At 49.4% G+C, this 12,182-nt stretch overlaps 1 protein-coding gene across 1 annotated transcript in view; it reads left to right on the forward strand.

The window, feature by feature from the left end:
• lrrc75ba (leucine rich repeat containing 75Ba) overlaps nt 1-10,060 on the forward strand; it is a 23,804-nt gene extending 13,744 nt beyond the window's left edge. Inside the window, exons 4-5 of the mRNA XM_035535999.2 lie at nt 5,858-6,203; nt 7,294-10,060. Coding sequence (XP_035391892.1) covers nt 5,858-6,203; nt 7,294-7,527 — 580 coding nt within the window. The 3' untranslated portion in view covers nt 7,528-10,060. The remainder of the gene's footprint in view (nt 1-5,857; nt 6,204-7,293) is intronic.
• The last annotated feature ends 2,122 nt before the right edge of the window (nt 10,061-12,182 follow it).

Genomic DNA, 12,182 nt, shown 5'->3' on the forward strand with positions numbered 1-12,182 from the left:
GGTCCCAGTTCAGTTACATGCTTGTGTGGGTTCACTGCTCCTGGGACGTATCTGTATCCGTATCCATAAGCAAAGCCACAATCCTGCTGGCATGACAAAGCGTGCGAAAAACACTTCTCTGGTTGCGCAGTACAGGAGGAGATGTGAAGACATTGTGTTCACTGGGAACTTTGCTTCCTGCATGGAGTCCCTGCTGGTGTGCCATTCTGTCTAGGTGTGAAGATATTTCAGACGTAGCTTCTACGTTCTTTTACCAGTCACTTATTTGTGTCTGTGTCTTCTTTTAGCATGTGTAAATCAGTCAGAACAGCTTAACCAAAACTTTAACTTTCAACAGCTAAGCATCAATAAGCATTTGTTTGTTTTAACAGATCTGAAAGGCCACAGTCCCCTTATTTTCCCATAAAGGCTCCTGACAGAGTTTGTGACATTGATGCCAAAGTATTTTCAAAACCTGCTCCATTTACATGAAGAAATGACAGAGAGCTGAGAGCCAGAGTTCTCTCCTTCTACTGTCCAGGACAGTCCAGCACAGTCCAGCACAGCACTGACTCCTCACCCTTCACTGTACCACTGACAAAAGGGTTCCTCAGTAGTCTGGACACTGTGGTTCATCAGTACCTGAGGTCAGGATGTCCTCCAGGCAGGGAGTCACAGGCTGTAGGGGAAGTGGTGCCTAGATGATTGACCTGGGTTACGTCTGTGTGTGAGAACATCCTTACGCACACACACCCGCACTCACACACACACACACACACACACACACACACACACACACACACACTCACACACACACACACGCACACACGCACGCACACACACACACACACACACACACACACACACACACACACACACACACACACATTCTGTTCCTTATTGTCTATATTGTTATTATTGTGGTGTGTGTTGTCACCCAGAAGAGGATTGGCCCCCCTCTGAGTCTTGGTTCCTCTCAAGGTTTCTTCCTCATGCTCCAGGGAGTTTTTCCTCATCACTGTCACCCCTGGTTTGCTCACTGGGGGTTGGGACTCGGACATTTGTAAAGCTGCTTTGTGGCAGTGTCTGTTGTAAAAAGCGGCATATAAATAACTTTGACTTGGCATTCATACACGCACACACACAAACACACACACACACACACACTGACAATAGCATCCCATCGCCAAGCCACAATTAACTAATGCTGGGTGGGTTACTGACACTGCGGGGGGGGGGGGGGGGGGGGGGGGTTACTGACTCTGGGGGGGTTACTGACGCTGGGTGCGTTACTGACTCTGGGGGGGTTACTGACGCTGGAGGGGGGGGTTACTGACGCTGGGTGGGTTACTGACTCTGGGGGGGTTACTGACTCTGGGGGGGTTAGTGACGCTGGGTGGGTTACTGACTCTGGGGGGGTTACTGACGCTGGAGGGGGGGTTACTGACGCTGGGTGGGTTACTGACTCTGGGGGGGTTACTGACGCTGGGTGGGTTACTGACGCTGGATGGGTTACTGACTCTGGGGGGGTTACTGACGCTGGGTGGGTTACTGACTCTGGGGGGGTTACTGACGCTGGGTGGGTTACTGATTTTGGGGGGGTTACTGACTCTGGGGGCGTTACTGACGCTGGGTGGGTTACTGACTCTGGGGGGGTTAATGACGCTGGGTGGGTTACTGACTCTGGGGGGGTTACTGATGCTGGGTGGGTTACTGACTCTGGGGGGGTTACTGATGCTGGGTGGGTTACTGACTCTGGGAGGATTACTGACACTGGGTGGGTTACTGACTCTGGGGGCGTTACTGACGCTGGGTGGGTTACTGACTCTGGGGGGGATTACTGACACTGGGTGGGTTACTGATGCTGGGTGGGTTACTGACTCTGGGGGGATTACTGACACTGGGTGGGTTACTGACTCTGGGGGGGGTTACTGACGCTGGGTGGGTTACTAACTCTGGGGGCGTTACTGACGCTGGGTGGGTTACTGACTCTGGGGGCGTTACTGACGCTGGGTGGGTTACTGACTCTGGGGGGGGTTACTGACTCTGGGGGCGTTACTGACGCTGGGTGGGTTACTGACTCTGGGGGGGTTAATGACGCTGGGTGGGTTACTGACTCTGGGGGGGTTACTGATGCTGGGTGGGTTACTGACTCTGGGGGGGTTACTGACACTGGGTGGGTTACTGACTCTGGGAGGGTTACTGATGCTGGGTGGGTTACTGACTCTGGGGGGGTTACTGATGCTGGGTGGGTTACTGACTCTGGGAGGATTACTGACACTGGGTGGGTTACTGACTCTGGGGGCGTTACTGACGCTGGGTGGGTTACTGACTCTGGGAGGGATTACTGACACTGGGTGGGTTACTGACTCTGGGGGCGTTACTGACGCTGGGTGGGTTACTGACTCTGGGGGGGATTACTGACACTGGGTGGGTTACTGATGCTGGGTGGGTTACTGACTCTGGGGGGATTACTGACACTGGGTGGGTTACTGACTCTGGGGGGGGTTACTGACGCTGGGTGGGTTACTAACTCTGGGGGGGATTACTGACACTGGGTGGGTTACTGACTCTGGGGGCGTTACTGACGCTGGGTGGGTTACTGACTCTGGGGGGGATTACTGACACTGGGTGGGTTACTGATGCTGGGTGGGTTACTGACTCTGGGGGGATTACTGACACTGGGTGGGTTACTGACTCTGGGGGGGGTTACTGACGCTGGGTGGGTTACTAACTCTGGGGGGATTACTGACACTGGGTGGGTTACTGACTCTGGGGGGGGTTACTGACGCTGGGTGGGTTACTAACTCTGGGGGGGATTACTGACGCTGGGTGGGTTACTGACTCTGGGGGGGATTACTGACACTGGGTGGGTTACTGACTCTGGGGGGGTTACTGACGCTGGAGGGGGGGGTTACTGACTCTGGGGGGGTTAGTGACGCTGGGTGGGTTACTGACTCTGGGGGGGTTACTGACGCTGGAGGGGGGGTTACTGACGCTGGGTGGGTTACTGACTCTGGGGGGGTTACTGACGCTGGGTGGGTTACTGACGCTGGATGGGTTACTGACTCTGGGGGGGTTACTGACGCTGGGTGGGTTACTGACTCTGGGGGGGTTACTGACGCTGGGTGGGTTACTGATTTTGGGGGGGTTACTGACTCTGGGGGCGTTACTGACGCTGGGTGGGTTACTGACTCTGGGGGGGTTAATGACGCTGGGTGGGTTACTGACTCTGGGGGGGTTACTGATGCTGGGTGGGTTACTGACTCTGGGGGGGTTACTGATGCTGGGTGGGTTACTGACTCTGGGAGGATTACTGACACTGGGTGGGTTACTGACTCTGGGGGCGTTACTGACGCTGGGTGGGTTACTGACTCTGGGGGGGATTACTGACACTGGGTGGGTTACTGATGCTGGGTGGGTTACTGACTCTGGGGGGATTACTGACACTGGGTGGGTTACTGACTCTGGGGGGGGTTACTGACGCTGGGTGGGTTACTAACTCTGGGGGCGTTACTGACGCTGGGTGGGTTACTGACTCTGGGGGCGTTACTGACGCTGGGTGGGTTACTGACTCTGGGGGGGGTTACTGACTCTGGGGGCGTTACTGACGCTGGGTGGGTTACTGACTCTGGGGGGGTTAATGACGCTGGGTGGGTTACTGACTCTGGGGGGGTTACTGATGCTGGGTGGGTTACTGACTCTGGGGGGGTTACTGACACTGGGTGGGTTACTGACTCTGGGAGGGTTACTGATGCTGGGTGGGTTACTGACTCTGGGGGGGTTACTGATGCTGGGTGGGTTACTGACTCTGGGAGGATTACTGACACTGGGTGGGTTACTGACTCTGGGGGCGTTACTGACGCTGGGTGGGTTACTGACTCTGGGAGGGATTACTGACACTGGGTGGGTTACTGACTCTGGGGGCGTTACTGACGCTGGGTGGGTTACTGACTCTGGGGGGGATTACTGACACTGGGTGGGTTACTGATGCTGGGTGGGTTACTGACTCTGGGGGGATTACTGACACTGGGTGGGTTACTGACTCTGGGGGGGGTTACTGACGCTGGGTGGGTTACTAACTCTGGGGGGGATTACTGACACTGGGTGGGTTACTGACTCTGGGGGCGTTACTGACGCTGGGTGGGTTACTGACTCTGGGGGGGATTACTGACACTGGGTGGGTTACTGATGCTGGGTGGGTTACTGACTCTGGGGGGATTACTGACACTGGGTGGGTTACTGACTCTGGGGGGGGTTACTGACGCTGGGTGGGTTACTAACTCTGGGGGGATTACTGACACTGGGTGGGTTACTGACTCTGGGGGGGGTTACTGACGCTGGGTGGGTTACTAACTCTGGGGGGGATTACTGACGCTGGGTGGGTTACTGACTCTGGGGGGGATTACTGACACTGGGTGGGTTACTGACTCTGGGGGCGTTACTGACGCTGGGTGGGTTACTAACTCTGGGGGGGATTACTGACACTGGGTGGGTTACTGACTCTGGGGGCGTTACTGACGCTGGGTGGGTTACTGACTCTGGGGGGGATTACTGACACTGGGTGGGTTACTGATGCTGGGTGGGTTACTGACTCTGGGGGGATTACTGACACTGGGTGGGTTACTGACTCTGGGGGGGGTTACTGACGCTGGGTGGGTTACTAACTCTGGGGGGATTACTGACACTGGGTGGGTTACTGACTCTGGGGGGGGTTACTGACGCTGGGTGGGTTACTAACTCTGGGGGGGATTACTGACGCTGGGTGGGTTACTGACTCTGGGGGGGATTACTGACACTGGGTGGGTTACTGACTCTGGGGGCGTTACTGACGCTGGGTGGGTTACTGACTCTGGGGGGGATTACTGACACTGGGTGGGTTACTGATGCTGGGTGGGTTACTGACTCTGGGGGGATTACTGACACTGGGTGGGTTACTGACTCTGGGGGGGGTTACTGACGCTGGGTGGGTTACTGACTCTGGGGGCGTTACTGACGCTGGGTGGGTTACTGACTCTGGGGGCGTTACTGACGCTGGGTGGGTTACTGACTCTGGGGGCGTTACTGACGCTGGGTGGGTTACTGACTCTGGGGGGGTTACTGACGCTGGGTGGGTTACTGACTCTGGGGGCGTTACTGACGCTGGGTGGGTTACTGACTCTGGGGGCGTTACTGACTCTGGGTGGGTTACTGACTCTGGGGGCGTTACTGACGCTGGGTGGGTTACTGACTCTGGGGGCGTTACTGACGCTGGGTGGGTTACTGACTCTGGGGGCGTTACTGACGCTGGGTGGGTTACTGACTCTGGGGGCGTTACTGACGCTGGGTGGGTTACTGACTCTGGGGGGGTTACTGACGCTGGGTGGGTTACTGACTCTGGGGGCGTTACTGACGCTGGGTGGGTTACTGACTCTGGGGGCGTTACTGACGCTGGGTGGGTTACTGACTCTGGGGGGGTTACTGACGCTGGGTGGGTTACTGACTCTGGGGGGGTTACTGACGCTGGGTGGGTTACTGACTCTGGGGGGGTTACTGACGCTGGGTGGGTTACTGACTCTGGGGGCGTTACTGACACTGGGTGGGTTACTGACTCTGGGGGCGTTACTGACGCTGGGTGGGTTACTGACGCTGGGTGGGTTACTGACTCTGGGGGCGTTACTGACGCTGGGTGGGTTACTGACTCTGGGGGCGTTACTGACGCTGGGGGGGTTACTGACGCTGGGGGGGTTACTGACGCTGGGTGGGTTACTGACTCTGGGGGCGTTACTGACGCTGGGTGGGTTACTGACTCTGGGGGCGTTACTGACGCTGGGGGGGTTACTGACGCTGGGGGGGGGGGATTACTGATGCAGTGTCCTTTCCCTTTCTCCCTAACCAGTGTTAAAACAACCCTTCAGAAGAAGCTGTGCAGTGACTCTCTGGATCTCTCGGGCGTCCCCCTGTCAACACGGGACATCCGGCACGTGGCATACTACCTCCAGACCAGTGGTGGCTCTGTGATATCAGTGGATCTCAGCTTCACTGAGCTGCGTGATGAAGGTCTGCGCAGGCTACTTCCTCTCCTGGCTGCTCTGCCAAAGCTCACCACGCTGGCGCTCAACGGCAACCTCCTGACCAGCTCCACAGTGAAGGACCTCACAGAAGCTCTGAAATGCCCCAGGAACTTCCCTTGTCTGGCCTGGACCGACCTGGGCAACAATGTGGACATCTTCACCATGCCTCAGGTGTTATGACAGAAATATTCCCCACCTCTTAACGATCACAACAGCCTCGTGAATAGTAAGAGATCCCTGGGTAATCTGGGATCAGCACTAACCAACATCACCATAATCTAAGAGGAGAATGTTTACTGGGATTCATCACAATTTCATTATATTTGATTTATATTATACGTTTATATTTCATTTATATTTAATTGAATGCAGTGGTTGGTCATGGGTAATCCTTGGACATATTCTCCAAAACTAGGTATCAAAAATTCCTCATATTATTTACATGTATTTCGATAAGAAGACTTGATATGGATTTGATACGGATAATTAGCAAGTTCAGAATGAGATAAAGTGGACTGTAAAATCGCCATGAGAGTACATGTAGCAGGCTTTGATCCAGAGTGGAGTTGCATTCCTTTATTAAGAAAGGAGTAATCCAGAGATAATAATATCCACCTTTGTTCATGAACCACAGTGTTAATGTGTTGCTTTTTGCAAAACTGATCACAGAACAGTTCATTAGTGTGTCTAAAGAGGAAAACTGTAGTTGAATGTGAGCATATAGCCAGATTGACAGCAAAACCCTGAACTTAAACCTGGATTGATACATGCAGAGGGCCAGAGCTCACACACACACACACACACACACACATACAAACACACACACACACACACACACACACACACACAGACACACATACACACATGCATGCAAACACACACGCAAACACACATACACGCTAACACACAAACACACATACACACACGCAAACACACACATACACACACGCAAACACAAATACACACACACACGCACACACAAACACACACGCAAACACACACATACACACACACACACGCAAATACACGCACACACACGCAAACACACACACACACACACACACACACACACACACATCCAAACACGCACACCCATTTCTACAATGTTTTACAATGTACAAATGTATTATAACTTTTTTATATATTTATATATATTTTTGTATACATGTCCTGAATTATTCTAAGATCCAATATTTCCTTCCTCAGATAAGCTCAGTGTTTTATATCCCTGTTCATGGTTTCTGCGCTGTGCTCTCTACAGCCCCTCCTGGTGGCACTGAGGAGACGCTGCAGTCTGAAGAGCAGTCTGCCCACCATCTACGAATACACCGAAGGCCAGCCCTACTGCTACCACATGGAGAGCTCCATCGACGAGCCCAGCCGCTACGAGGAAGAGGAGGAGGACGACGAAGAGGATGAGCTGGAGTTGGAGCAGTGGGGCCTCGGGGATCAAAAGGGCCGTGGGAGTGTGACGCTACACTACTGCGCGAGGTGAACAGGGCCCTGGCTGCAGCGCTGGTCCCACTGGGAGACACACAGAGACGTGGAGGCGGAGAGACACAGAGAGACAGGTGTCTTCTTCCAGCTGCTCCTGTTCACACTCTCACTGTTCACTGCTGTTCACCTCGGTGGCTTCATATCACCTTCCCACAGGTGGCGTCTGCCTAGCCCAGCTGCAGGGCGGAGCACACTGTGACTGACAAGTGCCAAGCCCCGCCCCTACCCACTGCTCAGACCATGCAGCCCTGCACAGACTGAGGGGTCACTGGAAGACACCTAAGGACGCCCAGCCACCCTCGCAAAGACACAGGAATGAAAAAACAGAAAAAGTGAAGTCCAATCAAAAACAAAGCAGAGTTTGTGAAAGCTGTTACACGTGTGGCTAGCAGAGAAGGTGGTGGTGTTTAGCTGAGGGGGCCGCGTGATGTGGGACGTCACCACCACAGCTGAGTGGCACTGTGTGCTCTGCTAAAAACGCATCATCTCACACAGCTCTCACAAAAAACCCATTGTCTCATGCAGCTCTCACAAAAAAAACATCGTCTCACATGGCTTTCACAATAAACACATCGTCTCACGTGGTTCTCACAAAAAACCGCTTTGTCTTATGTAAAACTTCTAGTTGGAGTTGTTTGTTCTCCCCCTTTCCAAAAGGTTCACGTGTGAATGTCCGTTAATCACTCAGCATGTATCTGAACATGGAAACACTACTCATACAAATAATAATACAGAAATCAGACAGATGCATAAAACACAACTACAGCACCCAGACACATAAAACACAGACACATAAAACACAGACTCATAAAACACAACTACAGCATCCAGACACATAAAACACAGACACTTAAAACACAGACTCATAAAACACAACTACAGCACACAGACACATAAAAACACACACACAAAACACAACTACAGCACACAGACACATAAAACACAATACCAACACACAGACACACAGTGCTGTTGTGATTGTAGACTCTCCAAAGATTAACACACACAAACACACTCCAATGATTAACACACACTCACACTCCAAAGTTTAACACACACTCACACACAGTAATAGAAAACCAGCCGTTCTGCAATTTCAAAGTAAGATTCCAGCTGAAGGATTGCGGTGGTCATACCTTCAGCAGGTTAAATCGTGTAGGAAGACACAGAAAAGGTCTAAGTGGTTAAACATGTTTATGATGATTGTCAAGCAATATATACTTACAGCTCAACAACTTCTGGAAGTTTTCAAAATTCTTGATCTACATAGTTAAAGTATTTGTGTATATTATTCAGGACTACATAAAGTACTGAATAATGAAAAGTGAACCTTTGAGAGAGTTTATAAAATTATAAAATTATAAAATTCACCTACCTTGACCTGTGGCCTACATTAGCATTAATAGACAGGGTCAAAACAGGAATGTTATTTGAACACAGACACTCCTGGTTGTGTGTTGAGTATTTAATGTGTCAGTGTTTAATGTGTTTAATTTGTATTTAACGTGTCAGTATTTAATGTGTCAGTATTTAATTTGTCAGTATTTAATGTGCTTTCTTGAAGTACATCTGCTAAATAGTCAGTGTGTTTTCTGCTCTCTAAATGAACTGTGTAAAGAATAATACTCTAATGGTAAGTGCAAAGTTTAGTGTTTGTTTAACACACTTACACATTTAAACTGTTCTGTGTGTCCACGTCTGCAACACAAGGCCTAGTTCATCTCTGACCACCTGGCTTTCTAAGACACACAAGACTTTTCTGCGTGGGTTCTGGTTGTCATGACAACCAAATGACCATTTCCTGTCTATCTCAAGCCTTTAAAGTGCTAAGGACTCACTTCAGCAGTAGTGTTTAGGGCAGTACTGTGCACCCAGTTTGTTGTACATTCATTCAATAACTAATGTTGAGAAGTGAAGCAGACTTTAATACTTCTAATTTACACTATATTTATTAGTTATACTGAAACATTCTAAACATTATTATTCGGAAACTGGATATGATGTGAATGGGAAGAGAATGTGGATGAGACACTCGTGTTGAAACTGGACCATATAGTCTCATGTCCTTTCACACAGTGCTGTGTGTGTGTGCAAAACAGTACTGTATAATGTCCCACTGTCTTAGTGTTCTGTCATCTAATACACAGTGAGAGGACAGAGAGTATTTGTGTAACATGGTTTAGACTCTCGGACTCTCTGAGACATCTGAGATTGCTTGTATTGAGTGTTACATGCATTAAGCCCTAAGCCCTAGATGACCTACACACAATATGCATTAGTATGTGCACTAGCACACTGACACACCCGAGTCATGTGACCACCTCAGCTGTCTTCTGTTGGCTTGTTCTTTTGGTATTAAAGGGATCAGGCGTGGGCTCTGAGGTCCAGCAGGCCAGTGTGTGGTGGTGTTATTTATGTGTGTGTTTGTGTAACCGAGCTCTATGTCTTACTGGTCTGTGTTACAACTGTGTGTATTATATAATACTTTATCAGACTGTTACACACCTCGAGTAATAAAACTGCTTACAGTTTTTCCGCTGTGGAGATTTTTCATTCCAAACGTGGCGAATGTTCTGTTTGTTTTTGAGTGTGTGTAACATTGCAGAGAGCGTATCCAGTGACGGACTGTGAGCCTGGTAGACCTGTCTTGTCTCTGTCCTCAGACGGGAGGAGACCTGTGTGGAGCCTATTAGACATGGAACACAAGTAGACTGAAGAATGATTACACACACGCACGCATACCCACACACACATACACACACACACACACACACACACGCATGCCCGCACACACACACACACACACACACACACAACTCTTCAAAGACCAACCAGAAAAATCACCATTTACCTTCTATAATATGCAGTGTGTGCCTTTGCTTAAAGGTAAAATATATATAAAATTCTATCAATTCTATCTACTGTCAACTGGTAATTTGGTCTTGGAAGGAAAGTCAAGAACAAATTTAAGGATGGAAGCTTTTATTTATGACATTTGTTAAACAAACACACAAACTCATTAAGTGCAGACACTGGTGTGTGCGTGTGTATGTGTGTGCGTGCGCGGCTGTGTGGGTATTTGAGATGCATGTATGCAGACCCTCAGCAGTTTGTATGCACTTATATAAACACAGCTAGAGGCTGAATCAGAGCCTCAGAGACCTTAGGCATCCGACCTGAGCTGGCTTGCTGCCAGACATCCGGAGCCATATCTTAGGATCTCACGCTGCTTTACATCACGATGAGAGATTTACAGTTTACTGGAGCCCTGGACCAGCGGCTCTGTTGGTCTGACCAAATAAAGGCATCACAACGGCCAACAGGGAGTCATGCTCACAAGGACTGGGATGTGTGGTCTGGCGTTTTTCTCTGATGAAGCTGTTTCACTTCTCTAGTCTGCCCCCTGCTGGCTGATAATGTGTATTTCAGAGGAAGCGTATTATCCCAGCGTTTTAACCATGAGGGACTGTGTAATGTACACTTCACTTTTGTTTAATGAACACTTGACAGTTGGACTTTAGAGATGGACAGAGAGGCGGGACACAGCTGGACCAAGAGGTGAAGGTTCAGCTGTAAGGCAGGCTGTTCCTACAGCGAGAGCCACACTGCACTTAAACGTCAAGAACACGCTGTCTGGATTTTCTGGAGTTCTGACCAAATCCTGAAGAACCACATTCCATCAAACTAGGAAGTGTGTTGATCTAACAGTCACTTTCCACCTCACATAACACACACAACACACACAAACTCAAGATGAAGTATGCAAAACCAATTAAATAACCTGTCTTACAGGAACAAACGGGACCACATGACGTTATGGTAAGAATATTACACCCAATTACCTTTATGATACACATCGCATTTCACACTGAATATCCAGGCAGAATTCCACCACGTTTGACTGACAGATATGACCATATGTCAGTCTTCATATAAATTCATCTAAATTCCAATATTTTCTGGGTACCTATATGCTGTTTATGCAAATTAATTTGAGATCTTGTGATTGGTTGAAAAATGAGTCAGATGTCAAAGGACAACACGACTCAGAAAGGGATTACTGTGAGGGAAGACTAAAGAAGAATTCTTCATTATACAGACCAACACATCACAAAGAGGACGTTCACACCCTGATTAATACAGCACATCACAAAAACTGGATGTCCACACCCTGATTAACACAGAAGGAACTTTCAAGTGTTTTACATGAGGACAGATCAACGTTGTGCTGTGTCGATGGGGAGTGAGTAGTAAGACTGAGTATCTGTGTGTCTAAATCATAACAACCATCTTAATGACTTGAATCAGTGTTTTCAGTGCTGGAGTTTGAAATCTCTGATAACTGCTTAGACTTTAAAGAATCAATCCAGAGATTCACTTCTCACACTATGAACTGTGAAGCATATGTATAGAAAATGAGGTTAAATACATAAAATGGGAACTGTAACATCCAGAAAATGCAAACATGTGTGTAGTGAGGAGATTCCTGCATCTCTGTCTGTGTGCAGGGCTGGATTAGGGTGCATCGGGGTAGTGTGCAGGGCTGGGTTAGGGTGTGCAAGCTCTTTATGAAACACTTTAACAAGCTTCAACAAGCTTTAAAAAGTCCTGATAATTAAAATGTATTAATAACTTAAAATGGATTATTAACAT

This window comes from Electrophorus electricus, chromosome 20 (assembly GCF_041902795.1).
Source record: "Electrophorus electricus isolate QZ-2024a chromosome 20, ASM4190279v1, whole genome shotgun sequence".
NCBI classification, from domain to species: domain Eukaryota; kingdom Metazoa; phylum Chordata; class Actinopteri; order Gymnotiformes; family Gymnotidae; genus Electrophorus; species Electrophorus electricus.